The sequence below is a fragment of the Mirounga angustirostris genome, unplaced genomic scaffold, assembly GCF_029215605.1.
Source record: "Mirounga angustirostris isolate CCGP_5_RB_7025 unplaced genomic scaffold, mMirAng1.0.hap1 SCAF_5, whole genome shotgun sequence".
In the NCBI taxonomy this organism is placed as follows: domain Eukaryota; kingdom Metazoa; phylum Chordata; class Mammalia; order Carnivora; family Phocidae; genus Mirounga; species Mirounga angustirostris.
Genome location: NW_026991713.1, coordinates 123,074,571 through 123,101,690, shown reverse-complemented (window position 1 = coordinate 123,101,690; position 27,120 = coordinate 123,074,571). Strand labels below are relative to the sequence as shown.

The following is a 27,120-nucleotide window of genomic DNA, read 5'->3' as shown; positions in this document are numbered from 1 at the left end:
TGCCTTAAATAATGATTAATTTGTGAAGAGTTTGAAAATTCAAACTTATATTTTCATTTAAAATAAGAACTGAAATTTTAAATGACTCACATATTATGCTCTCTTGAAGGCTATTGATTAAAGGAGTGTTGTGTAGCTAAGTTAGTTTAAGAAGCTTTAAAAAATAATTTCTATCTTTTGCCAGAAAAAAAAATTAGGGAAGGATAAGCATATGTATTTGTACTAATTAGGAATCAATTTTCAACTAAAGCTATAGAAGAAACATATTCTTTTCAGTTTTTTTCCCTGTAATAATTGGTCATTGTAATCTTGCATACTAAAAGTCTGGTTGTAAACAACTATTGATTATAGTATAAAATAATATGCTTAGAAATTCTGCATGAGTAGGTTGATTTTATTTGAAGATGGGTAATTCTTAACTTCTGTTTTTACTGACTTCATTTGATCATCAGGAAAGTGGCTGTGGGTAAACAACAATCCAGTCTCCTTTGTCAACTGGAACACAGGAGATCCCTCTGGTGAACGAAATGATTGTGTAGCTTTATCCGCATCTTCTGGATTTTGGAATAATATTCACTGTTCTTCCTACAAAGGATATATTTGTAAAAGACCAAAAAGTAAGAATTTTCCTTGCAGTACCTATGTTCACAGGCCATTGTTTCTTTCAAATATTAAGGGGTCACACGTGGGATTATAATGTGGTTACAGGTCTCATGCAAGCTCTCTCCCTGAGTAAGTGAAGAATCCCTAGTGATTAGTTGTTGTCTGCAGCTCTGTGGGAGCAAACTCTGTGTAGCTGCCATAATGATTTAGGTATATCAATACATTTATGATGGGATACCCAGGCATATGGACTGTGGAGTTGCAGGTGGTTTGAAGAGTCAGCTTATAAAGCCTTACAGCATAAAAGGAAAAGGGGGTAAAGTTTGTCATCTCCACCAAACCAGAAGGTATTAAGATTCTGGAGAGGAATCAGAATTTACTATGGAATAAATCATGTAAGACCAATTAAATCTCCTTCTGAGATTAAGTAGCAGATCATGTAAAGACAAGGATTGGAGGAATTAATGGTGTTCCATGCCCACCATGTAATACTCTCTAGACTTTAATAATATTTTATGCCAATCTACTTCACATAATATGCTTCCCAAGAGATAAAATATTAATTAAATAATAGATTTAAATATAGGAATTAGATAAATTAACACTCTATCTCAGTAGATTTTATTATTTTGGAATCGTGTAGTTCTTCAGTCTTTTAAAACTCTCTTTGAGACACTTTGGTTCAGTGTGGGAGTCTTGTTTTACTTTTCATTCAAACGCCCTGTGGTACCTTAGGCTTCCGTGGGCCAATTTCAAAACAGCCTAGAATACGTTATTTTTGGATAGATGGGTTAGATTTTGAGGGTCAGTATCAGTGGGTCAAATGCAACTCAGTGGACTGTATTTTCAGAATTGTCTTTGTATTCAAACTCTCCCTACAGCTATAGGATGCTGATACAGGATGGGTGGATGGATGGATGGATCGATAGTTACATACATACACACATACATAGGTCTTCTAGATTCTACTTATCTATCATCTATCATCTATATATCATATCACCATGAACCAAATATGGAGGATTCCATGTATCTGCGAACCAAATAATAGTCACTATCTGCATGCAATTATTATGGGCTTTTATAAATATTTATTTTTTTTTTATTTCACAAACAGTTGTTGATGCTGAACCTACTCATACATTAATTACCACAAAAGGTAAGACCATTATGAAATTTTAAGTTCTTAGTAATATATCAATACAATTTGCTTGTTTTAAAAACCATAATAATCCTTTCCTATACCCCCTGTATTCTCAGTAGAATTGCTTGAGCTGCCTTAGCCTTTGTCATTATGTCATCAACCTCCCTTGAATAATGCTCTAAGAGAGCAGGCCTTGGAGTCAGGTTGCTGTTTTTACCATAGGTATTATCAAAGACATTGCTGCATTACAGAGGTGCCTTGTGGAAACAACAGGAGAGATTTCTCTGGAATCCTTGCGGGGTTTTTTCTTCTTTTTTTTTAAGCAATGTTTTAAATTTTATTTTTATAGACAACTCGAATCAGGTAACTGATGGTAACTGATCTTATTTTGCCAATTTTGTTGGCAGCTAAAAACCCCTCAGATTTATGGTTTGCCTGCAACCTCCTTACTAACCTCCTGGGTGCTATTTGTTAACTGATTATATTCATGAGTTCAGATTGCCACTACTCTTATTTTCTCTTTTCCCTAATTTTCTCCCTTGCTTTTTTTTATCATCATTATTATTACTATTTATCTTCATATGATGGATTGGTAAGCAGCATTAAATTATTTTGAAACAGGGGTGCGTATTTTAAAATATTGATGTTAACTGGGGTGCCTGGGTGGTTCAGTTGGTTGAGCATCCGACTCCTGGTTTTGGCTTTGATTGTGATCTCATAGGTCCTGGGATCGAGCCCTGTGCAGGGCTCCGTGCTCAGTGCAGAGTCTGCTTGAGATTCTCTCTGCCCCTCCCCCTGCTCTCACGCTCACACTCTCATTCTCTCTCTCTCTCTCAAATAAATAAATACATCTTTAAAAAACACAACAACAACAAAAAAACATTGATTTAAAACTAACAGATGGAATATTCCTGCAACTGAACAATAATCTTAACATCTAAAACAATCCTCTATGTCACATGGACTCCTGTTTTTATGTCCTTCATTTCTGTCTGACAAATGTCAAAAAACATTTGAAATGAAAGGACATTCATGCATTTTAGCTTTTCAAAAAAGAAAGTTGTCTTGTTCTTCATAGCATTCTACCTTTTGCCTCCCTCCACCTTTCTCCTCATTATTTTATTTATTTCTAGCTGACCCAAGGAAGATGGGTCCTTCCAAACCTTCTTCCAGCCTGGCAGGAGTCGTTGTCATGGTGGTCCTCCTGATCATAGTGGGTGCTGGCCTCGCGGCGTATTTCTTTTATAAGAAAAGACGTGTGCACTTACCTCAAGAGAACACTTTTGAAAACACTCTCTATTTTAATAGCAGATCAAGTCCAGGAATGAGTGATATGAAAGATCTCGTGGGCAACATTGAACAGAATGAACACGCAGGCATCTAGTATCCTAATGTGATTTAGATATATTTGAATCTCATAACATTGTAACTAAAATGTTAAGGTCTTTAATGCAATGTGATTGTTTCCTTTAAAATTAGTACTGTAGTGAACTGGCCTGTCCTTTTTCTTTGCCTAATTGAAGAAATAATTGCTCATGTTCTATCTAGCAAGGGATTTTCATAGAAGAGGGATAAGGATACTGACTACCACTTGAAAAAAATAGCTTAGGTGAACACACAGCACAAGAATGCCAACTTAAAATTTAAGCATCACTGGTGTGTAGCCAGCATCGACCACATGCAGGTTAGAAGAACCCCAAAGACCTAAGCTTCCTGAAATAGTTTAAGGAGCTCCCAAAGAAATGTTACCTATTGAATTGTAATTCAGTAATCAGAAGACTGTTTTAAAAATCAAGTACAAATAACCTCAGGTGGCATGAAAATTTAGTCACTGTTTTCTCTTACCAATCTTGATTTTTACTTCAGTTATTTAGAATTGTATTTGTACACATGCAGAAAGAATGAGGCAGCTGAGAATCTTGTTTTCTCTGAGCAGGGTTTTCCAGGCTGAATCTTGCATATGTGTTCTTTGTCCTGTTATATGTATATCAGGAACAAAAGATGTGAAATAAAAATGTAAATTTGCATAACTGGATGTATTTAGATAATGTGAAATAAACATCAAAGACAAGGTCTATTTTTAATATATGTGAATTTTGGTGATCTTGGTAAATGTCAATTTTCTTTTAAGTGTGACTTATTTATCTATTTACTTTGTATTAACTTTACTCTGAAAATAAACAATATGATTAGTAGAGAAATTCTTTAAACCCTCCATCTATTTGGAAAAGATAAGTTGCTAAAACACTAGATGATTGTATAAGTTCCCCAGATCTTCCCCTGTAACATTGATTCAAGTCAGAATTCAACAAAGGTTCTGTTACTGAGAATTAGGTCTCTAAATATCTTTTTCTCACTTTAGTAATTAATAATTCATTTCTGCATTAAAAATGTTGCCTTAGATAAAGCTTCCTGTACCTTGTGCAATACTTTGGAGGTTCCGTATCTCACATAGGTACCACACTATCAGCTCATCCTTGCCTTTATCAAGGGATTGCTCCTGGGCAGAAGTTCCTTACCTGAGGTCCCCAGCGGGACTCAGATGGTGTTAAAGAGGTCTAGGAAGGTCCAAAAATTGCATGCAAAATGCTGTACCAATTTGTGCCTTTTTTTTTTTTTCTGAGAAGAAAATAGCACAGATTTTCAGGTAAGTCTGTAATTCAAAACAGACGAAGAAGCTGATCATTGGGTAGGAATATGATGGAGTTTCTAATACCCCAACTCAGATGAGTAACAGGTGGAAAGAAATAGGAAGTGAGAGGTAGGCAGTTGTGGAAAAGGTAGTGAGCACCAACAATTCCCTCTTGTACCTGAAACAGTAGAAAACAAGTTGCTTTTTATTTTCTTGGTAAGAACGAAACATATTCCATTTGAAGACATTCCAGTGGGAATGATTGCTATAGTATCACTGCTGTCTGTGATGAACTATATTAAAGAAATGACTTTCCTAATATATATATATTAGGATATATGTATTAAGACCATATGCTATATATATTATATATATACATATATATACTAATATATACTATGCATATATTACATATATACTGCATATAGTATCTGTTATAGATATTAGATATATACTATATATAGATATATAGATGATTATATATATTATAGATTATATAGATACTGTATACAGAGTATATAGTATATATAGATATAGATATATATTATGGATATATATACATATGCATAGTATATATATATAGTATCTATTATAGATATACAGTATATATAGATATATATATACTATACTACATATTATAGTATATATATCATATATAATCTATATTATAGTATCTATAATAAATACTATATATAGTATACATATAGTATGCATGGTATATATAGTATATATACTATACATAGAAAGATATATATTATATAGATGCTATCTATATATATAGTATATATATGCTATATATACTATACCATATATTATATAATATATGTGTATATACTACATATACTAAAATATACTATACATATATACTATATATGTATAATATATATTATATATAGTATATATATTCCTAATATATATATATACTATATATTCTCTCTATATATATCCTTTCCCTAATATATATATATTTCTTTTTCCCTCAAGATACAAGAGAGAATTGGAAATATAAAATAAGGAGAAATACATAAGTGAGCATGTTTAAAAATTCTGTACAAAAGTCATTATAACTCAGAGCCGCATCCTCACAGAAAATATTTTGGACTCCAAACATGTATCTCAGACTTAAATGTCTTACTTTTTCAAGAAACAGTCCGTATTTGGCAGAGTGCTGAGCATAATATTTCACACTCACGTTATCCACTCAAACATAGTTTGAGTCATAGTTAAGTCATTTGTATCTACACATGTATCCAAATACAATACTAAAATATCAAGGGTATTTTGTGGGTCAGGGAAAGGCGTCTAGGGTGGACAAGAGCAGTTTTATGCACTTTTGGTTGTTGGAGTTGAGTTGTTTCGTTTCTTAACCAGAAATTCTATCTGGTGGATTAAATGTTTAAGTACTCTCCTCAATTGCTTCAGGTTTGCATCAGAATCCAGCAGCTGGAAGAGTCTTAAGGATATTTCTTCCCCCAGTTGAGCTCAGACAATGTGAATAGTCTGTAACTTCAACTCTAAAATTAAAATTAATATCTGTAGAGACTGGCAGACTCTTAATTCATTTTCAGTATTCGCTAGTGCATCTGGTTGTGTATTTGCCCATTCAACCGTCAGCTATTTCTGGATCATCTGTCACATGTGCTAGACATTGAGCTACTACCCCCTGGAGATTCAAATATGGGTGAGGAGCAGTGCCTGTCCACAAGATGTGCACAGCCTAGTAGAGGTCAAGACACAGATCATTTTATAACAATGTGGAAGATGCACTGGTAGAAATAGGCTTAAGATATTTTCTCAGCTTGGGACGCCTGGGTGGCTCAGTTGGTTAAGCGTCTGTCTTCGGCTCAGGTCATGATCCTGGGACTGAGCCCTGCATCAGGCTCCCCACTCAGCAGGGAGTCTGCTTCTCCCTCTATCCCTCCCCCTGCTCATGCTAACTCTCTCTTACTCTCTCTCTCAAGTAAATAAATAAACTCTTTAAAATTTTTTTCAACTTTATTGAGCTGTAATTGACATATAACTGTGTAAATTTAAGATGTACAACATAATGATTTGATATTTGTATATATTGCAAAATGATGACCGCAGTAAGAATAGGTAGCATATCCCTCACTTCACATAATTACAATTTGAAATACAAGTTGTCTAAGATATTAATGGAGCAGTGACAGATGCCATGGTTTCAGCAGTGCAAGAGCTGAGTTTTGTGGTCTGAGGAGTTAACTTTGGGGGGCCCTCTTGAAGAAAGATAATACAAAGAAGTAGGTATAAAAGTGAAAATTTATTCAAAATGAAAAAAGAAATGAGAAATTACAATTTTTTTAAAGATGGCAGCTACAACAAATATCCTAAATTCAGGACAATGATGTTTTATTTTTAATAATTAACTGCCTGATATACTTTGTATTTGTTTTCTAGGATCTACCATAACAAAATATCACAGACTGGTGGCTTAAACAATGCAAGTTTATTTTCTCTCAGCTTTCCTACAGCTTACGGTTCTGGAGGCTGGAGTCCAAGGTCACGGTACTGGCGGTGGGGGGCGGGGGTGGTCCTCTGATGCCTCTCTCTCTGGCTTGCAGATGGCTGCCCACTTGCTGCCCCTTCATATAGCTGTCCCTCTGTGTGCACGAGTCCCTGGTGTCTCTGTGTGTATCCTACCTCCTCTTACAAAGATGCCAGTTAGATTGGACTAGGTATACCTTAAAGACTTTGTTTTTAACTTAATCCCCTCCTTAAAGATCCTATCTTCAAATAGTCACATTCTGAAGTACTAAGGGTTAGGGCTCCAACATTTGAATTTGGCAGGGGCGGGGGGGGGGGGCGGTGCACAGTTCAGCCTATCATATACTTCAGAACACTTCTTTTTGATTATCCCTCGTGTCAGAATTTTCCAGAGAAACTGAACCAATAGAATCTATCTATTATCTATCTATCTATCTATCTATCATCTATCTATCTATCATCTATCTTTCATTCATCTATATTTTTATCTACTTAGCTATCATCTATCTAAATGGAGAAAGATATATTTTAAGGAAAAGCCTCATGCAATTGCAAATGCCTGGTAAATCCAAAATGTACAGGATAGGTGAGCAGGCTAAAGACCCAGGGAAGAGTTGCAGTTTGAGTCCAAAAGCAGTTTGCTGGCAGATTCACTCAAGGAAGAAGGTCCATCTTTGTTCTATTAGGGCCTTCAACTGATTAGACAAGACCCATCCTCACTAAGGAGGGTAATGTGCTTTGCTCAAAGTCCACTGATTTAAATGTTAATCTCATCCAAAATAACTCCTTCATAGAAACATCCAGAATAATACTTGAGCAAATATCTGGGCACCATTGCCCAGCCAAGTGGACACGTAAAATTAACCATCACACCCCTTTATATGGCAATGGTTTTGCAATATTTTTATATAGAGAATAGAAAGATAATGCAGTCTTCAGCATGATAGAACAAATGTTTGAAAAATTCTTTGATAGTTAATAGTTTTAACTCTATAACTTGTTATTGATAATGTAGTATAAATTTTAGGACTAAGGTCAAATATGGGAAAACCTCTTGAATTTCAGGGCATTTATTTTGAGTGTGTGCATATGTGTATAACAAGTAATTGTAAATACCTGTGAATCTGGTGATAATCACTAATCAGTTTGTTGACATTTTTATAATGGCATATTATGAGTGCTTGGTGAGGTTGGTATTTTGTGTCAAACCTAAATCTTTTTCTAATATGTTCATATAATTCAGTTCTCTTCATTCTCATCATTAACTAAATTACCATATAACCCAAGAGTCTCTTCACTATTTCAACTTTGAAATTAATCTCTTCCTGTTAATAAATTATTACTTTGGGAATGATCTGAAAATTTTCTTGTTCCTATTTGCATCTTGATGTCAGAATAATTTCTATTGGTTTCATTTTGCAATTTTCAAAATTTTCATTTTCAATTTTCTATTGGTTAATTTTTTGCTTTGTTTCATATTTCCATTCATTTGAATTGCATTTTATTCTAATTCTTTAACAAATAAATTTTATTTTTTTTTAAATTTTATTTATTTATTTGAGAGAGAGGGAGAGAGCACAAGAGAGCATGAGAGAGCACAAGCAGGGTGAGGGGCAGGCAGAGGGAGAAGCAGGCTCCCCAATGAACAGGGAGCCCGATGCGGGGCTTGATCCCAGGACCCTGGGATCAGGGCCTGAGCTGAAGGCAGATACTTAACTGACTGAGCCACCCAGACACCACTTTAACAAATAAATTTTAAAATGACAAAATAAAGTATATTTTCTACACATCCAAATGTGCACTCTGCCTGCACTTATACAAGAATTTCTCAGTTGTTTTTTTGAGATGTTCCAAAAATATTTTTCCATGTTACAGGTAAAGTAGCATCTTTGATAAAGCTCTGTACCACATTCCCAGCAAACAAAAAGAGAGAGAGAGAGAGAGAAAGAGAAAGGAAAACTGCATAGTGTTTTTATATTGTATAGGCTGCATTACCTCACCCTTCCATTTTAATTCGGCTTTGATGACAACTGGAATTTCTACTTCAATTTTTTTCTCCCTGTGATAATTGAAGGAATTTCTGTAAACTAGCATCTGGTTTCAAATATTTTAAAAGTTGTTTCTTCTCTAAATCCACTTACTTTGGCCCTGGTACCTGAGGATATGCTCATACTGGTTCACAATCAAGGCTGGACGATCTGATACGGTGGATGGCAGGTGCGTTCCCAGAAGCTGTGATGTGGCTGATTGATGTCACAGTTTCCTGAGGCTGAACCGCAGGACTCAGTTAATCCAACAGGAGTCTAAATGCTCTGTGAAGGGATTTTGCAGAAGTAAATAAAGTCCCTAATCAGGTGACTTTAAGTTGGGGATATTATCCTGTGTGGGCCTGACTTAATCAGTTAAATGATCTCTCAAATTGGGTCTAGGCTTTCCCTGGGGTGGAGGTTAGGGGCAAACTCCTGCTTTTAGGAAACTTTTGGCCCATGGAGTTCCAGCTTGTTCCTTATCTTCCCTTTCTGATGGCCTGCCTTGTGGACTTCAGACTTGCTTAGTCAGTCTGCCACAGTTACATAAGCCAATTCCTTATGTCTCTAGAGATGTTTGCCTACTATCTATCTATCATCTATCTCTCATCTATCTCTATCATCCATCTATCTATCATGTTAATATTTCCTACTGGTCCTCTTTCTTTGCCTGAATCCTGACTGATACCCCATTCCTATACTGACAACCACATAAATATATTATTCCATTAAACCAACCAAATGTATTCCAAACTCAATGTCCCTTTACCCCGATTCCCAAAAGTGCTCACAGTCACTCCCACGCTACCTAACACAAGAAGGAGTTTAATGGAAGGGTAGTTGGAGTAGAGAGTCTGAAATAATTAGGGTTAGAATATCTTACTTCTGCACAACTTATTTTAAAAACACAACTGTGTGAAAACACGGCTAGGACCCTGTCCACCGGCTTTGAAGGGACGCTTGCAAGTGAGGGCCTCCCAAATTATGCTTCATTTGAAAGCTTCACTAGAGAACCACTCTGAATGTCAGGAGTAGTTTCTGAGAGAGGGGCCCCTGGAGAGGAGACCTGAGTACAGTCCAATAAGATGAGAGAAGAGTGTGTCTCAGTGGGGAAGGGGAAGGTAGGAACAGATGCCAGACAGACGAAATTTTGAGCAAAACCAGAGATGAGAACCCACTAGTTGTAGACAGGGAGTAAAGTGGGGTGAATGTGTTAAGGACTAGAATTTAGGGGTCACACCCTCAAACACTGACAGCAGGCAGTCTTCTGTTTGGTCCTCCCCTTGTTTCATCTGCATTCAAAGCACCTTCTTTTTTTTTTTTTAAGGATTTTATTTATTTGACAGAACAACTGGCTTGTTGGCATAACAAAATTGGAGGCTGAAAAATCTTAATTTAGAAACCCTTGAAATATGAAGGATGTAAGGCACCTCTATTAGTGAGAATTTCTTTTCTGGTAATATCTTAGGGTAAACATATTGCATTGGCTATAAATAGGCATCTCAATCCTGGTTGCACTTTGTAATTGCCTGGGCCTCACCTCGGACCCGTAAAAGGAGAATCTGGGAGTGGACCAGCAGAACGGAACAGGGCAAACCAGCAAAAACTTCCTAGGTGACACTATGAACTGGATAATGAAGAAATAAGGTTAAATAGTGCAGGTTTGAAGGTGTTAATTATTCTTCAGCTTTCCCTAGTAAGTCAAAATTCTTGAGAACATGAATACAGTAATATTTCTCAAAATTAGCAGAGGGCAGTTGGTAAATTTCACGATGTATTTGCCCTTAACATAACTTTTTGTTTTTTACTAAAAAGAAGATATAATAAAAAATAGTAATATTATAATTTGTTCTTGCATACTTCCGGTTTTTCTTAGAGAATTCATATTGTATCCAAATATCAAATAAGAAATTTTCCTTAAAACATTGTTTTTGGTAAAGCCTAAATAGATGTTGTCATAAAAATGTTTCAGGAGATTCCTTCCACTGAAACTTTTGTCCAAACTGGTGCAACACATATTTTGGTATTAGAATTTCCGTAGCATTCTATAAATAAGGTTTTTGATTTGGAAGGGCCCCTATTAGGCAGCAATTTTAAACAAAAGATGGCACTGACATTGGAAAGGCTCCCTGAGTTGGCTGGAGATCCTGGCTATGCTGTGGGGGCTTTAAAATATTAAGGTTATTCATGGCGGCTCTGCACGATTAGATTTTGGCAAAGATCGTTGATCTCATTCAACTAGCTCTGTGGGTTGAGTGAAAACCATTCCTATCACTGCTTTCTCCTTATGGGTCTGATTACAGCTCATGTACATATAGTTCTCCTGGTGTTTGAGAGAACTCCACAGAGCAATCATGCTCTCTTTTCTGTTAACTTTTTGTTTTTGTTTTTGTTTTTTAAGGACAGGAAAAGTTCAAGACTCCTTGGGCTTGCTCCTGATTGGGGGCTTCGGCAGGGGTTCTCAAACTGTTATGGGCATAAGAGCCACATAGTGAGTTTATTCAAGATACAGATTCCTCTGGGATCATGGTTATGATTCTGATTAAGTAGAGCGGGGTTGGAGTCCTGGAATCTGCCTTTCAGCCTGCAATCCGGAAGATTCTGATGGCCTCGGGCTATGATTTTGATGAACTCTATTTCGGAATCATTTTCCATCAAGATAGCATTTCCTCAAAGCTGTTAGAAATCTCACAGAATCCCATAATCCGTGAGGTAAAAGCAGGATAGCCAAATAGCATGGGAGTTAACCAAAGTTTCAGTTTCTCCATTCTTTCTGTTAGTTAACCAGGAACTGTCGATGCTAAAATCTTTTCTGCACTACTTTTCATGAACTCCCCTATACTCTCTGCTCTCTACTGAATGTTTGCATCTCACTACCCCAACCCCATTCGTATGTTTGAGACCTAATTCCCAATGTGATGGTCTTAGGAGGTGGGGTCTTCGGGAGGTGGTTAGGTGATGACGGTAGAGCCCTTGTGAATGGAATTAGTGCCCTTATCAAAGACACCCCAGAGAGCTCCCTGTCCCTTCCATTGTATGAAGACACAGAAAGAAGACTACTGTCTATGAACCAGGAAGCAGGTTCTCACCCGACACTGAATCTGCTGGCAACTTGATCTTAGACTTCCCAGCCTCCAGAACTGTGAGAAATAAACGTTCGTTGTTTCTGGGAGTAGCCCAAATGGTCTAAGACATTCTCCCAATGCTATCCTGTGCCTACATCCCCTTTAATGAATATGTGTGAGCTGATGATTTGTCTCTCTTGTCCAATCTTAGAATATTAACTCAGGGAAGGGAAAAGCCAGACATTATGTGGTCCTGGGCAGAACCTTAGATCCTTTCTATTTGCTATGGGAGAAAGCAAAGAAATTATCCCTAGAGAGACTCCCAGCTCATGAAAATGTCAGTTGCTGTGGGTCAGGGTTTGCTCATGTTATAAAAGGAAGTGCATGGAAACCTTCTAATGCTGTGACCATCAGAACTCTGTAATTTACCTTTATTTTCTTGAGAAGATGGGAAAAAACCTCATCAGCTTCTTTGATAAAAATTGCAGTGAATATTTCAAAGAGGATTCTGTCTCTTATTTTCCCTCAATTTTCTGGAAATCAGGAGCAGCTCTTGGCAATGAAGGTAATAGGGAGACTAAGTTCCTATCATGCTAGACACAATGGCCTGCAACTGAGTAATTCCAGATGGGCCTGAAGTGTGTTCTGCTGACTGCCATGTGCCACCTTAGGGGTGAATTCCAAGGACCCCCCCCTCCCTTGAGCTGTGGGGACAGAGGAGGAGATTTGAAGTTTCTAAAAGAGAAGAAGGAAGGTTGTGGGATTGAGCCTTTCTAGGTATCCACGTCTCTGAATATGACAGTTTGCTTATCAGGCAAGATTTGACTCCCTTGAGGAAATACCGGGTTAAGAGATGAGCAAAGTCCTAGAGGGGAGGGGGGTGGGAGGATGGGTTAGCCTGGTGGTGGGTATTGAGGAGGGCATGTTCTGCATGGAGCACTGGGTGTTACGCACAAACAATGAATCATGGAACACTACATCTAAAACTAATGATGTAATGTATGGGGATTAACATAAGAATAAAAAAAACAAAGAAAAAAAAAAGAGAGATGAGCAAAATCTCTATGTGTTTTGTGTTATTGATCTTGGGTCTCAATAAAAAGTCCTGATTTTCTCTGGATGTGTCTGGACTTCTCTCTGGGCCTTTGTTCCCACATGTCAGTAGGCTGTAACTAGATAGGGATTATGCAAGAACCGCTTTTGTCAGAAGAGTCTGCTTCCACATCCCATGTACCCCGTCGGCTGCTGACTGCTATGGCTGGATGGTAGCCATGCTGGAAACACCTGGGCTCAAGCCCCTGTGGTATGTGTGCCACAAAGCAGGTAGAGGGACTCCTGCTTTTACCATCCCGGGGGCCACGCCTCACCCAGTGAGGACCCACAGGCCAACCTGGCAGAGCATGAAGAAGGAAGCGGATCCGGTGTGGGGCCTTCTTCACTTGAGAAGCTGACAGAGATTCTGCGGCCAAGCAACAGAGAATCTGGCATTATCTCTGAAGAGCCTCGGCCAACTGGAACTTCGGAAACCACAGCTTTCCTCTGAGCTCCCCCTCAAGATTTGTATAGTCATCGTGCCTGTTTTGCTTCCTCCGTGTTCTTGTTTAAAAGCCAGATTTCTCCCTGGACAGGAAGCAAAATCTCAAGTCTTCTGGGGTTGCCATGAGGGCAGAGAGGAACAGGGAGAACAAGTTTGGGGAGGTTAGGGCAGTATCAGGTAACCTTTCCTGAAGTCGATCTTTAGAGTATCCAAGCCACTGTGTTCTTTTGGACTGTCTTCAACCAAGCATTTTCCACAGTGCCAAGCCTCAGGATATCAAAGAACTGCTCACAAAATATTCTCTCTCTCTCTCTCTTGTAAGCAGCAGAATGATTTAGCTAAGGGGACATTTCTGCCGACACATATCACATAGACTGAGACAATAAAAGAAAGAAAGAAAAGAAAAGAAAAGAAAAAATTTTAAAAAGACCAAAGAGAATGAGAGTGAGTTCTTGGTGGAAAGAACACAGTCACCCCCCCTCCAAGAGTTCCTGTGATTGGCCAACCTAAGCCACTTTGGTGGCTGCTGTCACCCCTGTGGCACTCAGAAATGACTAAGACAATGGGAAACGTGGTACCTCAATGACCATAACAGGTACCACAACTGGGTAGCCATCAACATCCACAATCATGCATTTTTTAGCTCTCACTTTGTTTTCTTCATTCAATGATATTTCAGTTTCCATTGTATCTAATAGTAGTGTCCAGAAGTCAAGTGCTGTAAAGAACCACAACAGAAAAATGACAACAATGTAAGCTACAAACTCAAAAGCTGTTGCTGGTACCTAGGCAAGGTAGGTACATGGTCAAATAGACACACTCTGTTCTTCTGAACACACCAATCATAACCTGACAACTTCCCCAAATATTTGACAAATCTGCAAAGGTGGTCACCCCCGCACTTCTGCCAGGCCGTTCTGTGGTTAGTACAGAAAGCAGAGTTACATCCGTTTGGTTGCATGTTGAGGCCAAAACCACCATCACAGGGATGATCAACACGATCACCCATCACCCCGAAGGAGTCCTGTCTAAGACAGCAGTGATCACTACCAGGGCATGAGGAGTTGAGTCAGAAATGAAGATACCATCCATACCGACCATGGGCCTGAAGGCCACACCCAGTATCACATGCACATTATGAAACCTTACAACTTTCAAGAAGCAGGTTGAGAGAGTATGCGGATTACTGATGACAGAAAAATCCAGAGTTGAGGCCATTGTCGGCACTGTCTTGACAGAGCTTATAAAAATGCTAAAGAGGCCAACAACAAACTCAAGACAGCACGGATCCATTGAGTCATACATGCTTGTTGTCGCAAAGCTTCCAAATGGCACTAAACAGATTTTACCCTTGGTGGCCCTTTTAATTTCTCTTGTCATATTTATCTTTAAAAGCTACAAGAAGAACTATCACCCAACAAAGTGCTTAACTAATAGACTTTAGATGATTTTGAAGGAATTATTGGAAGGACACACAAAAAATGATTTCTGTATTAAGTGTGCTGGGAAATCTGGGGGGCATTTCTCCTTCCTTTGTGATCTGTTAAGTCTGAATCAGGTATTATTTTATGCATTATTTTGAGGCAATTTGAGAGCGATGCCAGATACTTAATAGATCTGTTATGAAATTAATGTATTATTAAAAGCTCTCTCCTCTTTTTGAAATTAAAAAAAAAAAGTTATGTCATGGACCAGGAAAGTGTAGTAACTCTGTCAGCATAGATGTAAGTGATCCCAAGTTCATCATGGACTTAGTTTACTGGGTCATTTTTCAGCTTGATCACATCTAAAGAGAGAATTCTTGTGGATCTTGACTTTTTTCTCCCTTTTGATATGATGTTATGTTTATAGCCCATTCTAGTTAGAACTTCTGTGAAATGTACGGTAATTAGTTTTGTTTTTGTAAATAGTCATTTAAAGAAAAGAAAAATAAGATCCTAGAAAAATAAGTAAGTGTGAGAATGAATAAATACCATGTTCACGGGGTGCCTGGGTGGCTCAGTTGGCTAAGCATCTGCCTTCAGCTCAGGTCATGATCCCAGGGTCCTGGGATCAAGCCCCGTGTCATTGGGCTCCTCCTCAACGGGGAGTCTGCTTCTTCCTCTACCCCTCTCCCCACCTGTCGCTGTGCTCTCTCTCTCAAATAAATAAAACCTTTTAAAAAATACCGTGTTCATGCTGATAAATCTCAAATTTATATCTTTAGCCTTAACTTCTGCTTGGAACTTTTAACGTGCCTACCTGACTGCTCTACTTGAATGTTTCATAGATAGTTCACATTTAACCAAATAGAACACAGCCTTGCCCCCACACTATTACTACTCTGATCTCCATTTTGTCAATGGCAACATGAACTATCCAGCTGCTCACTCTAGACAACTTGGAGCCATTCTTGCTTCACCTCTTTCCCTCACACTCTGTATCTGTCACCAAGTCTGTTCAATTCAACTCCCCAAATAAGCTCTTGGACTTGTCCATGTCTTCCTCTTTCTATGGCTGCTCCCTAGTCTAGCCCCCATTATCTCTTGCCTGAAATACAAAAGTAGCCTGCTCCCTGATCTCCCTGTTTCTGCTTCTATTGTCCTCCATTTGTCCTCCACTTTGCAGCAAGTGGCTTTATTAAAATATGAGTCATATTATGTCTCTCCACAACTCAACACCTTTCAATAGCTTTTAATTTCATTTAGAAGACCACTCAACATTCTTACCATGACTGGTAGGACCCATGTGATCTGCCCCTGGCTTGTCACATGCTCACCACCCACACTCCAGCCAACTAATCCTCTCTCAGCATTTCAGAAAGTAGAACTCTTTCACCCCAGGGACTTTCCACATATTGATCCCTCCACATGGAATGTGCTTTCTTCCCAGCTTCAAGAGCTAGAGCTATTAGATCCCTCAGGTCATTTTCATTAAGGTAGACTCCAATTCTGTTGGTCTTCAACTCAGCCTCCTGCTTGTTTCCATAACACTCATAATTCTTTAATAGTTCCTTTATTTGTTTGTTTCTTTCTTCCTCCACCTTCCAATGTAATGAAGGCAGGAACCAATGTCTAGTTTGATTCATCAGTGAATTTCTGGTGCCTCTGCAGTCTTTGGCTCATGATAGTGTTCAATAACATTTGTTAACTCCACTGAATCAATGGAAGAATTTAAATAATAAAATAATATAAGAGGGCAGCAGGCGGAATCCAGGGGAGTGCTAACATCAACATTGAGGTGCAGGATACAAACCTGCGAGGAAATTCAAAAGAAGCAGTTAGAGAGGAGGAATTCTGCTAGAATATTCTGAAAGCCAAGCAAAGGATGCACTTCAAGAAGGAAGGTAGGGGAGGGGTAGGCTCTGCCAGATGCTGCCAGATGTCAGGTAAGATATGGGTTGAAGCTGTCTGCTGGATTTAGCATTACAAGAGTCATTTGTGACCTTGGCAAGAGCAGATTCCATTTCTCAGTGCTGCTTGTTTCTGGGCAAATCTGTGCTGCTCATTTTATGTAAGATCGAGATAGACAGAGGCTTACAAGTTTCAAGGAGACTGGTGAAGGAGAAGAGACATCAGGTACAAGTTGCTGGAAGGAAAGATTTCAGTACAATTAAGTATAGGAAAGGACCTAGGAGAGAGGGAAAATGTAAGAGCCAGCAATGAGAGACTATGATTAATGGAATACAGACTTCCTGGCATCCACTTCCGTGGAACCCAAAGCCCGGGTAGAAGAAAGAAAAGACTTCTCTATAGTCACAGTGAAAGTCACCTGGGGGGCTTTTAAAAGTATCAATGTCTTTGGCCCTACTCTAATCCAATTAAATCAGATCTGTAGGGATGGCGTCTAGATATGAAATTTTTATAAAGCATCCAGGCTCTTCCAATGAATGTGCAGACCATAGTTGAGAAATGCCAGTTTAAATAACTGTTTTTACCTTTCCTTCTTTTGTGTGTTGAGATAGCACTTGCAGTTGGGGGTAGTTTCTTTGCTAAGCAAACACTAAGTTAGGGTAGTTGACTGGTGTCAGCAGGAAGGGGTGAAGAAGTTAGTGGGTACCTTTACCTTTACCTAGCCAAATTGCTTTAAATCCATGCATACGTTCATTATAAAATGTGGTAGAATACACATAAAATTTGCCACTGTCATCATTTTTATGTGTGTACTTCAGTAGTCAGTATATTTACATTGTTGTGGAACCAATCTCCAAAACTCTTTTATCTTGCAAAACTAAGACTCTCTATCTGCTAAATAACTTTCCATTCCCCTAACCCTCAGCCCCAGGAAACTACCATGCTACTTTCTGACTCCATGAGTTTGACCTCTCTACATAGCTCATATAAGTGAAATCATGCACATTTGCTCTTTTGTGACTGCCTTATTTCACTTAGCATAATGTTCTCAAGGCTCATCTATACTGTAGCATGTGTCAGAATTCCTTTCCTTTTTCTTTTTAAGATTTTATTTATTTATTTATTTATTTGAGAGAGAGAGAGAGCACGAGTGGGAGAGAGGGGAAGAGGGAGAAGCAGACTCCATGCTGAGTGCAGAGCCTGACACAGGGCTCAATCCCAGGACCCGGAGATCATGACCTAGCCAAAGGCAGATGCTTAATCAACTGAGCCACCCAGGCGCCCCAGAATTCCTTTCCTTTTAAAGTCTGGATAAGGGCGCCTGGGTGGCTCAGTTTGTTAAGCGACTGCCTTCGGCTCAGGTCGTGATCCCGGAGTCCTGGGATCAAGTCCCACATCGGGCTCCTGGCTCAGCGGGGAGCCTGCTTCTCCCTCTGACCCTATCCCCTCTCATGCTGTTTCTCTCTCTCTGTCAAATAAATAAAAATAAACAAAATCTTTAAAAATAAATAAATAAAGGCTGAATAATATTCCACTGTATGTATAGATCATATTTTGTTTATCCATTCATTGGTCTTTTGACACTTGGTTGCTTCTACTCTTGGGGATTGTAAATAATGCTGCTATTACCATGGATGTACAAGTATCTCTTCAAGACTCGGCTTTTAATTCTTTTGAGTAATGCCCAGAAGTGGAATTGCTGGATCATATGGTAATTCTATTTTTAATTTGTTGAGGAACTGCCATACTGTCTTCCACAGTGACTACAGCATTTTTTGTTTCCACCCACAGTGCATAAGGGGTCTAATTTCTTCACATCCTTGCAAACACTGTTTTCTGTTATTTATTTTTTGATAGTAGCTACCTAAAAGGTGTGAGGTAGTTACATCATTCATTTTTACTTTTGCTATTTTTTTATTTTTTAAAAGATTTACTTATTTATTTGAGAGAGAGAACACGCATGAGTGGGGGGAGGGGCAGAGGGAGAGAATCTTCAAGGAGACTCCCTGCTGAGCAGAGACTCTCATGGGGGCTCAATCTCATGACCCTGAGATCATGACCTGAGCTAAAACCAAGAGTCAGACACTTAACTGACTAAGCCACCCAGGTGCCCCAACTTTTGCTTTTTTTAAAAAAAAAGATCTGAATCTTTATTTATTTATTTTTTTAAGGATCTGAATCTTTATTTATTTGAGAAAGAGGGAATGTGCCTGCGAGTGGGGAGGGGAGGGGCAGAGAGAGAGAGAATCCCAAGTAGGCTCAATGCTTAGCACAGAGCCCAAAATGGGGCTCAATCCTACGACCCTGAGATCATGACCTGAGCCAAGATCAAGAGTGAGACACTTGGGGTGCCTGGGTGGCTCAGTTGGTTGGGCATCTGCCTTCAGCTCAGGTCATGATCCCCAAGTCCTGGGGTCAAGCCTGGTGTCAGGCTCCCTGCTCAGCCTGCTCAGCCAGGAGTCTTCTTCTCCTCTGCCCCTCATCCCACTCGTGCTCTCTCTCTCTCTCTCACTCTCTCAAATAAATAAACAAAATCTTAAAAAAAAAAAAAAAAGAGAGAGTGAGACACTTAACCAACTGAGCCACCCAGACGCCCCTACTTTTGCTATTTTTGAGAACTTCTTGAGTCAGCCTATAGTGGGTACTGTTGGATTTTTCAATGGATCTCCACCCTGGGGGAGACTAGGATTGGGTAAATTGGACTTCAGGAAGGCTCTGGCTCTCCTTTTCTTGTAGAAGTTTTTGACATCTTGAAAATAAAGAAAACCTTACAGTTACAAATCATGTCCTCTGGTCAGGTTCTTCCTCTCTAGGGAAGACATGTGCCCACAGGCTTGTCTAAAGTTTTCTGTCACTCTGAATCCCGGAGAGGTGTGAGGAGGGCAGATTCCATTTCTCAGTGCTGCTTGTTTCTGGGCAAATCTGTGCTGCTCATTTTATGTAAGATCAAGATAGACAGAGGCTTACAAAGTGTGCAAGGGAATAGATAAGCCAAGCCATTGACCCCTTTCTCTGGCCCCTTCTACAGAGGACAATGTCAGGCTGGGAGAGAAAATCATGATGTCTGCTGAGTTCATGGGTGGAGGCTTTAAAAATATATATATTTGTCGAGAATCTATGTACTTACTGTTATTCTATTATACCCCTGTTGACTTCAGCAAGCAGGACACACTTGATGAAAAAAAAATGGAAAGAAAATATTAAGTTTGTGTTATGAAAGTTTTCATATCCAAGAGAGATGAGAGTGTGGCACCTGATTATACCAGATTTCTGCTTAGATTACAGAAATGTGAATCCCAGTGCCATTCAGGATCTAACTTTTGTTACAAGAGGTAGAGTTGCCCTTGCCTTTCTCAGAGAAGACTGTACAGCCTAAGCCATTAGACCAAGGAAGTGCTGGAAGGCTTTTGTCTGCTAATGAGCCAGAATAAGCTGTGACTCTCCATGGGGTCACTTCAGAAGTCTTACTTATATGTCATCAGAGGAAACTTTGAGAGTTGAAACTAGACGGCAATTTGTGCTCAGTGATAATCATTTTGTTCAAGGGCATTTCCTACCTCTCTGCTTCACTTGATTTCACACAGACCTCTCTATTTTACTAGTGTTCAAGTCTACTTGCCTTTTTTTGGCCCTCATGGAGCCCACACAGGATAAGAGATTCCCATAGAACATGCTGTACGTATCATAGTACTTACCCTGCTGCATGCTGTTGGACTGTTGGCCAGGCTTTTCTCTGACAAACTGTGATTGTGGGCAGGGATCATGCTCCATTCATCATTGTTTCACCAGCGTATGGTGATGTAGGCATGCTCAATAAATATCTGAATATGATAACAATGTAAATATGCAAATAACACCTAACGCTCATTGAGCACTTCCTATGTGCCATGTACAATCATTGATTGTATTAGTATTTAATTTAATTGTATTAGTATTTAATTTAATTTAGGTGAACCCTCATGACAGCTCTATGAAGGAAAGTTTCTGTTCTTATCCTCTCATCACTGAGAAAACTGATAGAAAGTTTAGGAAAGTCATTGAAGGTCACACAGCTAGCAAGTGGCTGAACCAAAAATGGAGCCTGGGCAGTTGGGCTCTTGAGTCAGTAAGCTGACTTTGAAAGAAATCAAAAAGGAAAGGAAGTAGGGAAAACAAGGACTTTTATCTGTCTGAACTCCCTTCCTGGGCAAGACAGAGCACAGGTCACCAAAGGTGGACTAGGTCAGGCTGGAATGGAACTGGCTATGAGGCAGTTCCTGGGGAAAAACCAAAGAGAAGGCCAGCACAACCCAAAGTCATCAGTAGCAAGGCAGTATTCACCAGAGACAGCCACCCAGAGCAGGGGGTCTTAGTGGTAGGGGTGCAAGGCCAGTGGGCTTCCCAGCTCCACCCACTCTTCCTTCTCCAGGGTATCACTCTTCCCCTGGGCCCCTGGGGTAGGGTGTGATATCAAGGATTTCAAGTTGAATTGCCAATATCAGCACTGAGAACGACCAATCAGGTATTTCACTGTATTTGTTACATTTATCATCATCCTCGTGAATGAATAGATAATGCATATATAGGTACACAAAAGATTCAAGAGGATGGTGAACCCCTGCACCATCCACCCCTACAATCCCACCCCTCAGCCACTGGCAACCACAGTTGATTCTTCTAGAGATCAACTACATATATATATATATATATATATATATATATATATATATATATACACACACACACACACATACACACACACACAAATATGTATACATACACATACACACATATTTATATATGCACAGCATTTCTCTGGAAGAATATATAAGAAACTTTTAAAAGTAGTATATATACCCATATATACACACACATACATGTCTATATATAGGAGTGTCTACTCATCTATTTTCATCCTTCTAAGGTTTTCTTCCTTTTTTTTCACACTGCTGTCCCTTCCCTGTTGTCTTTATTTGTTGAGTTATGCTTCTTTTTTTTATTGTCATTATAATGGAGTTTGGAGGATAGCTCTGAAATAAACACACACCACATTTAACTAGAAGTCTTGTTAAAAGGTACTGATGGAGCACAGCTGGAGACAACAGGCCCAGGATTGGGCAGTCACAGATGATCTATGGGAAGCTGGGTCAACTCAAAGAAGAAAGCAATCTAACAAAATCCTGGTTTTAATAATAATAATAGTAATGTTCATTTGACATTATGAGCGCTAAGTGATGTACTTCACACGGTCTCTCTCATTTAATCCTCACATAAAATAGGTACTAAATCATCATCTGCGTTTCAGAGATAAGAACACAGAAGCTTACAAAGATCCAGTAAACTGGCCAAGGTCATAAATCTTATGAATGACAGAGCCCAGGATTTAAATTGACATCTGCCTGAAACCTTTCTCTTAACCATATACTCTTCTGGCTAATTCCTGACCACCATGAATAGATTGGCTAATACTTTAGTTTTGTTAATGAATGTATGTCTGGGATGACAGGATATGCTGAGTGCGATTTTTCAGGGTCTGTTGTTCTCTTCAAACGGCATTTGAAAAATAAGAAGAGTATTATCTTAGGAACTGGTTGATGAGAACCAGTTTTAATTCTATTTGAAGGCATCCCAGCTATGATTTCTGAAGCCATCCCAAAGCACCCTACGCCTCCAGTATTCCCCTGGATTAGCCTTAATCTTTTTACACTCTCTTAAACTCCAAAGTCTAAAGAAGTTCAAATGGGACATGCTATGTAGTTTCAAAGAGAAGCTGAGTTTCCAGAAGTTCTTAATATAACAGGAAGCTGGGTTTCAATAATATTATATTGATATGATAGTTAATATCATATGTCAATTTGACAGGACCATGAGTTGCCCAGGTAATTGGTTATACATGATTTCTAGAAGTGTCTGTGAGGGTGTTTCTGGATGAAATTAGCATTTGAATCAGTAGACGGAGTAAAGCAGATGGCCCATCTTATGTGGGTAGGGCTCACATAGCCAGGTAAGGGCCTGAATAGAAAAAGGTGAAGGGAGAATTCATTCTCTCTATTTGAGGATTTCTGAGCTAGGACATCGGTCTTCTTCTGCCTTTGGACTTGGACTAGAACTTAATACCATCAGCTCTCCTGGTTCTAAGGCCTTTGGACTAGATGTCTTGGGATCTCTCAGCTTCCATAATCACATGAGCCAAGTCCTCAAAATCAATGAATCAGTATCTATCTATCTATCTATATCTATCCATCACTTATCTAAACTTTATCTAAATATCTCCTACTGACTCTGTTTCTCTGGAGAAAGTGACTAATCTAATTGGATGGGTGGTCCCCAAAATACAGTGAATAGGGCCATCGCACTGCACATCTCTGGGGGCCCCATTCACCTCATGGACTATGTGAATGATACTAGGTCAAGTTGAGACTTCCACTCTCATGAATCCAGGGCCCCAGCAGCCATGAGACCCCAACGAGGTCCTTATAATATAGAAATACCCTCCAGTTCCAGGGAGGTCTGATCTAGGTGTTTGCAATATACCCTTCATAGCAGGAATCCTGAGACATAGCAGTTATTTGAACAAAGGTGCTCAGTTCAGCAAGCAAGGCCCAGACATTAGCTGGAGTTTTTTGGGTTTTTTCCTTCATTTCATCTATAGAAGAGGAGGATTGTAAGTAGAACAAGAGAACAGAGCATGGGTCCCCATGATAACATTTTCTCCTTTCAGCACCTTATTATCTTGACCATGACTTTTTCTTTTTCAGTGGTTGAGCTACTTTCTTTTTAAAATAGTCCTTTCCTTCCCCAGCAGCAGGTCTCCTGATCACATCCATTTTCTTTTATCCATACAGGGATCACACAGTTCTAATCTACTTTTCCTCCTCTGGCTCATTCATTCAATTATTTATTGATTCATTCATCAGATATTTATTCAGCATCCACTATAGGCAATGTACTTTGTGTGAAAACTGGGATACAGCAGGGACAAGAAGACATAGTCCTTCCTCCTATGGACCTTGAGGGACTGTAGGAAAGACAGGATTTAAATAAATGATTTCATTATTGAAGCAAGTATAATGGAGGAAACTTACAGGAAGCCATGAAGGTACATATTGCGGTCAGAGAAGGCTTGAGAAAGTTAAAAAGGACAGAATGAGTCAGAGTTCAGGGTAATTGATAATTGGAGGGCTGGGGTGTGGGCAGGGAAGAGCGTGTGGGGAGAAGGTACAGAGGTGAAAAGGTATAGAGTGAGCAAGGTGGAAGGCCACTGTTCGGGGTGAGCCTGCCCCATTTCTTAGCTCCCAGTCTTTACAAACGCCTAGTTGAGAGGATCTTTTTATTTTCCTTTAAATTCTCCAAAGTTTAATTAAAAAGGAGATCCCTGGATGGAGTTATTTTTCTCGTTGGATGTAGTTCACCAAAAATGAAGTCCCACCCTCTCTCCCTAATCAGAACTGAGAGATTCCTCCACCCACACACACAACACAGGACGTTCCCTGAACCACTTTGTAGTATTGTTGTTTGGGGCTGGGCTGAGGTCTCCCAGCAGAAATGAGGGCCCGGATATTAGAGAGTGTAGGTCGTTGTATTTCACACAAGCTAGAACAGTAACTTGCACATAGCAGGTTCTAAACAGGTGCTGGCTGAACTGAATTATTATGTGTGGATTTCAAGGTTTTCTGGAAATTATCTCTGGAAAATTTACTGTTAAGAACCATTTTCTCAGTAAATGGTATGGACAACTTCCGTTTTCTAACATTAACTCTTCTGGGATTATTTCTCCCAAACAACCCACTCTATTTCCTGCCCTATTCTGAACCAGAAGCTGGAATTTCAGTGCCCCTTTGCCCCAGGGGTTTTGCACAGAGATGATAAGATAAACATAGACATCACCACAGTGTGGGACAAGTAGGATAAAAACAAAGTATCATCAGGCACAGGTGGTGAGGATTCTACTACGGCATGGGAATCACGGGAGGCTTTTAAAAGAAAGTGGTATCTGAGCTGGGTCTGAGGAAAAGCGACACAAACAAAAGGAACAATGATTTGGCAGCAGAGGGGAGAGAGGGCCATTTCTGCCTGAGAAAATAGCATGAATACTAGAACCTGGAGAAGCTCCGGGTAAGAGAAGTGAAGGAAAGTGGCCTGGAGAAGGAGCTGAAGAAAGGGAGGCCAGAGAGGGACTGTTCATGGAATTATTACTGTAGAGCTTGCAGAATAATTACAGAGTGATGACAGTCCATTTATTGAACTCACATACCAAAATGCCATAAAGGCAGGTGATAGCCCCATCTTAAAAACAAGGCTCAAAGGGCCCATACCATATCCTACGTGGGTCCAGCATTCTTTTCCCCAGATCTGTCTGATTCCTATTATCACCACACCCTGCTTTAAAGAACTCTAAAACCATCCCAGCTGGCGGTTTGAAAAAGTATTTCAAAGAGCCCTCAGCTGGTGTGGAGTTCCACAAACAATAAAAAATACTTTCCAAATCACAATTATCACTCTTCTCAGATTTATATATTAGGATTCCCTACTTTAAAAGAAGCAGTTTGATGCTAAAACAAATAAATGAATTAGAGAAGGAAAACCATTGATGTATTCCAATTGTCTTCTTAAAAATGATGATTTTTCCCCGTTGTGCAAAATTGCACATATTTATTATAAAAAATGTAGAAAACATTAAAAAAATAGAAGGAAAAATCACCTATATTCCTACCACCAGTGAGGAACTATTACTAATTTATATTAATATTCTTGCCATGAATATATTTGACATAGTTATGATCTCTGTAACATTTTACACAAATGTGTAAAAATAACTTTTTCTTATTACACAATGTGCCTAATAACTGGATAAATACTGGAAAGATTTCTTTCCATACTGAGAATAAAACCCACCAAATAATAATCACCAAACAATTTATTGTGTAGAATTCTTGTGAATGCCATTAGTTAATATAAACAGTGTTGAATTATTCTTTCTGGCAATAGTTGAGTTCAAAAATTTTTTTTTAATTGTCATTAACTTAAAGGATATTCAAAAGATAGAAATTTCAGCATATCACTAATTCTGAAATCCGTTGACACCAACATCTTAATCTTAAAAGCAGGCTAAAATGTTAAATCAGGATTTTGCCACTTTTCTAAAAATATTCTAGAAACTTCAGTGGTTTTGGTTTGTGGAGTAAAAAATATGTTCGAGGGTTATGTACCTTAATATCCTTTCATCTCAAATTATAATGGATTAGTTCTTCATTTGAGGAACAAGCAAAGAAGACATTAAATTAAAAAGGAACACATTTCCAGTGTGCTAGACTGGCACTGAAGATTCTGAATAAATATTAGATGTTGAATATTTCCTTTGTCATATTTGTGGCTGACCCCAGGAGGGCTTGAAAACAAGTGAAGCTGGGGTGTGGCTGGAAGATGGAGAAAGATGTTGTAAGACATTCTACCATCTCCACTTCCCCAGAAAAGAGTATGGATGAAAAATACAGCCTTTTGGATGTGAACTATTGTAATTCCCCATGCTTCTCCTGTTGACACTTTATGCCCCCCAGGGCTCCCCACTTCCTGGTATTCACCTCCTTCTGGTACCCCTCCCAGTGTGGGTGGGACACGTGACTCCCTTCTGACGGGTGAAATAGGAAATGTCCCAATGTGATTAGAAGTCATAAGATGGCCAACAGTCGTATGAGTCTGAAAGGCCCTCCTTCAACCCACAAGTCTTCCAGAGAAACCCCAGTGCTGCCCGATACCCAGGCTGCAGCCTGATGAAGCTCCGAATCGCAGAGCACACGGGGGCCATGCCTGACCCACAGAAACTGTGAGATCATAGAGACTCAATCTCAGGAAACAAACTGAGGGTTGCTGGGGGGGCGGTGAGGTGGGAGGGATGGTGTGGCTGGGTGACGGACACTGGGGAGGGTATGTGCTATGGTGAGCACTGGGTATTGTGTAAGACTAATGAATCACAGACCTGTACCCCTGAAAAAAATAATACATTATATGTTAATAATAAAAAAAAAATGTGTCCTGTTTAGAGCCTCGATTTGTGTGACTCTGGTATGCAGAAATAGATGACTAATACACCTATTTACACAGTGATTCACCCGGAGTGAGTCAGAAACTCCTTATGAAATTAAGTGGTCAGCAGGCCTCTTCAAATCCACTCTCCATTTCCATTAGCTTTTTCCCTCTCTGCAAGTGTCACTTCCAGAAACAGAAGATGACAAGACATATCATTGTTGTCTAAAGGGGTACCAGCATGTGCATGTGAACATGAACAGAACAAATGAA

The 27,120-nt window shown here is 39.2% G+C and overlaps 1 protein-coding gene across 4 annotated transcripts in view; it reads left to right on the top strand.

Annotated features, from left to right (window-relative positions):
* MRC1 (mannose receptor C-type 1) overlaps positions 1-11,900 on the top strand; it is a 117,736-nt gene extending 105,836 nt beyond the window's left edge. For 3 of the 4 annotated variants that reach the window (XM_064591997.1, XM_064591999.1, XM_064592000.1), the window contains 3 exons: positions 453-617; positions 1,721-1,762; positions 2,881-3,524. In XM_064591997.1, coding sequence (XP_064448067.1) covers positions 453-617; positions 1,721-1,762; positions 2,881-3,131 — 458 coding nt within the window. In that variant the 3' untranslated portion in view covers positions 3,132-3,524. Of the gene's footprint in view, positions 1-452; positions 618-1,720; positions 1,763-2,880; positions 3,525-6,797 lie in introns of those variants that run through there. The other variant, XM_064591998.1, reaches the window with a different exon arrangement.
* The last annotated feature ends 15,220 nt before the right edge of the window (positions 11,901-27,120 follow it).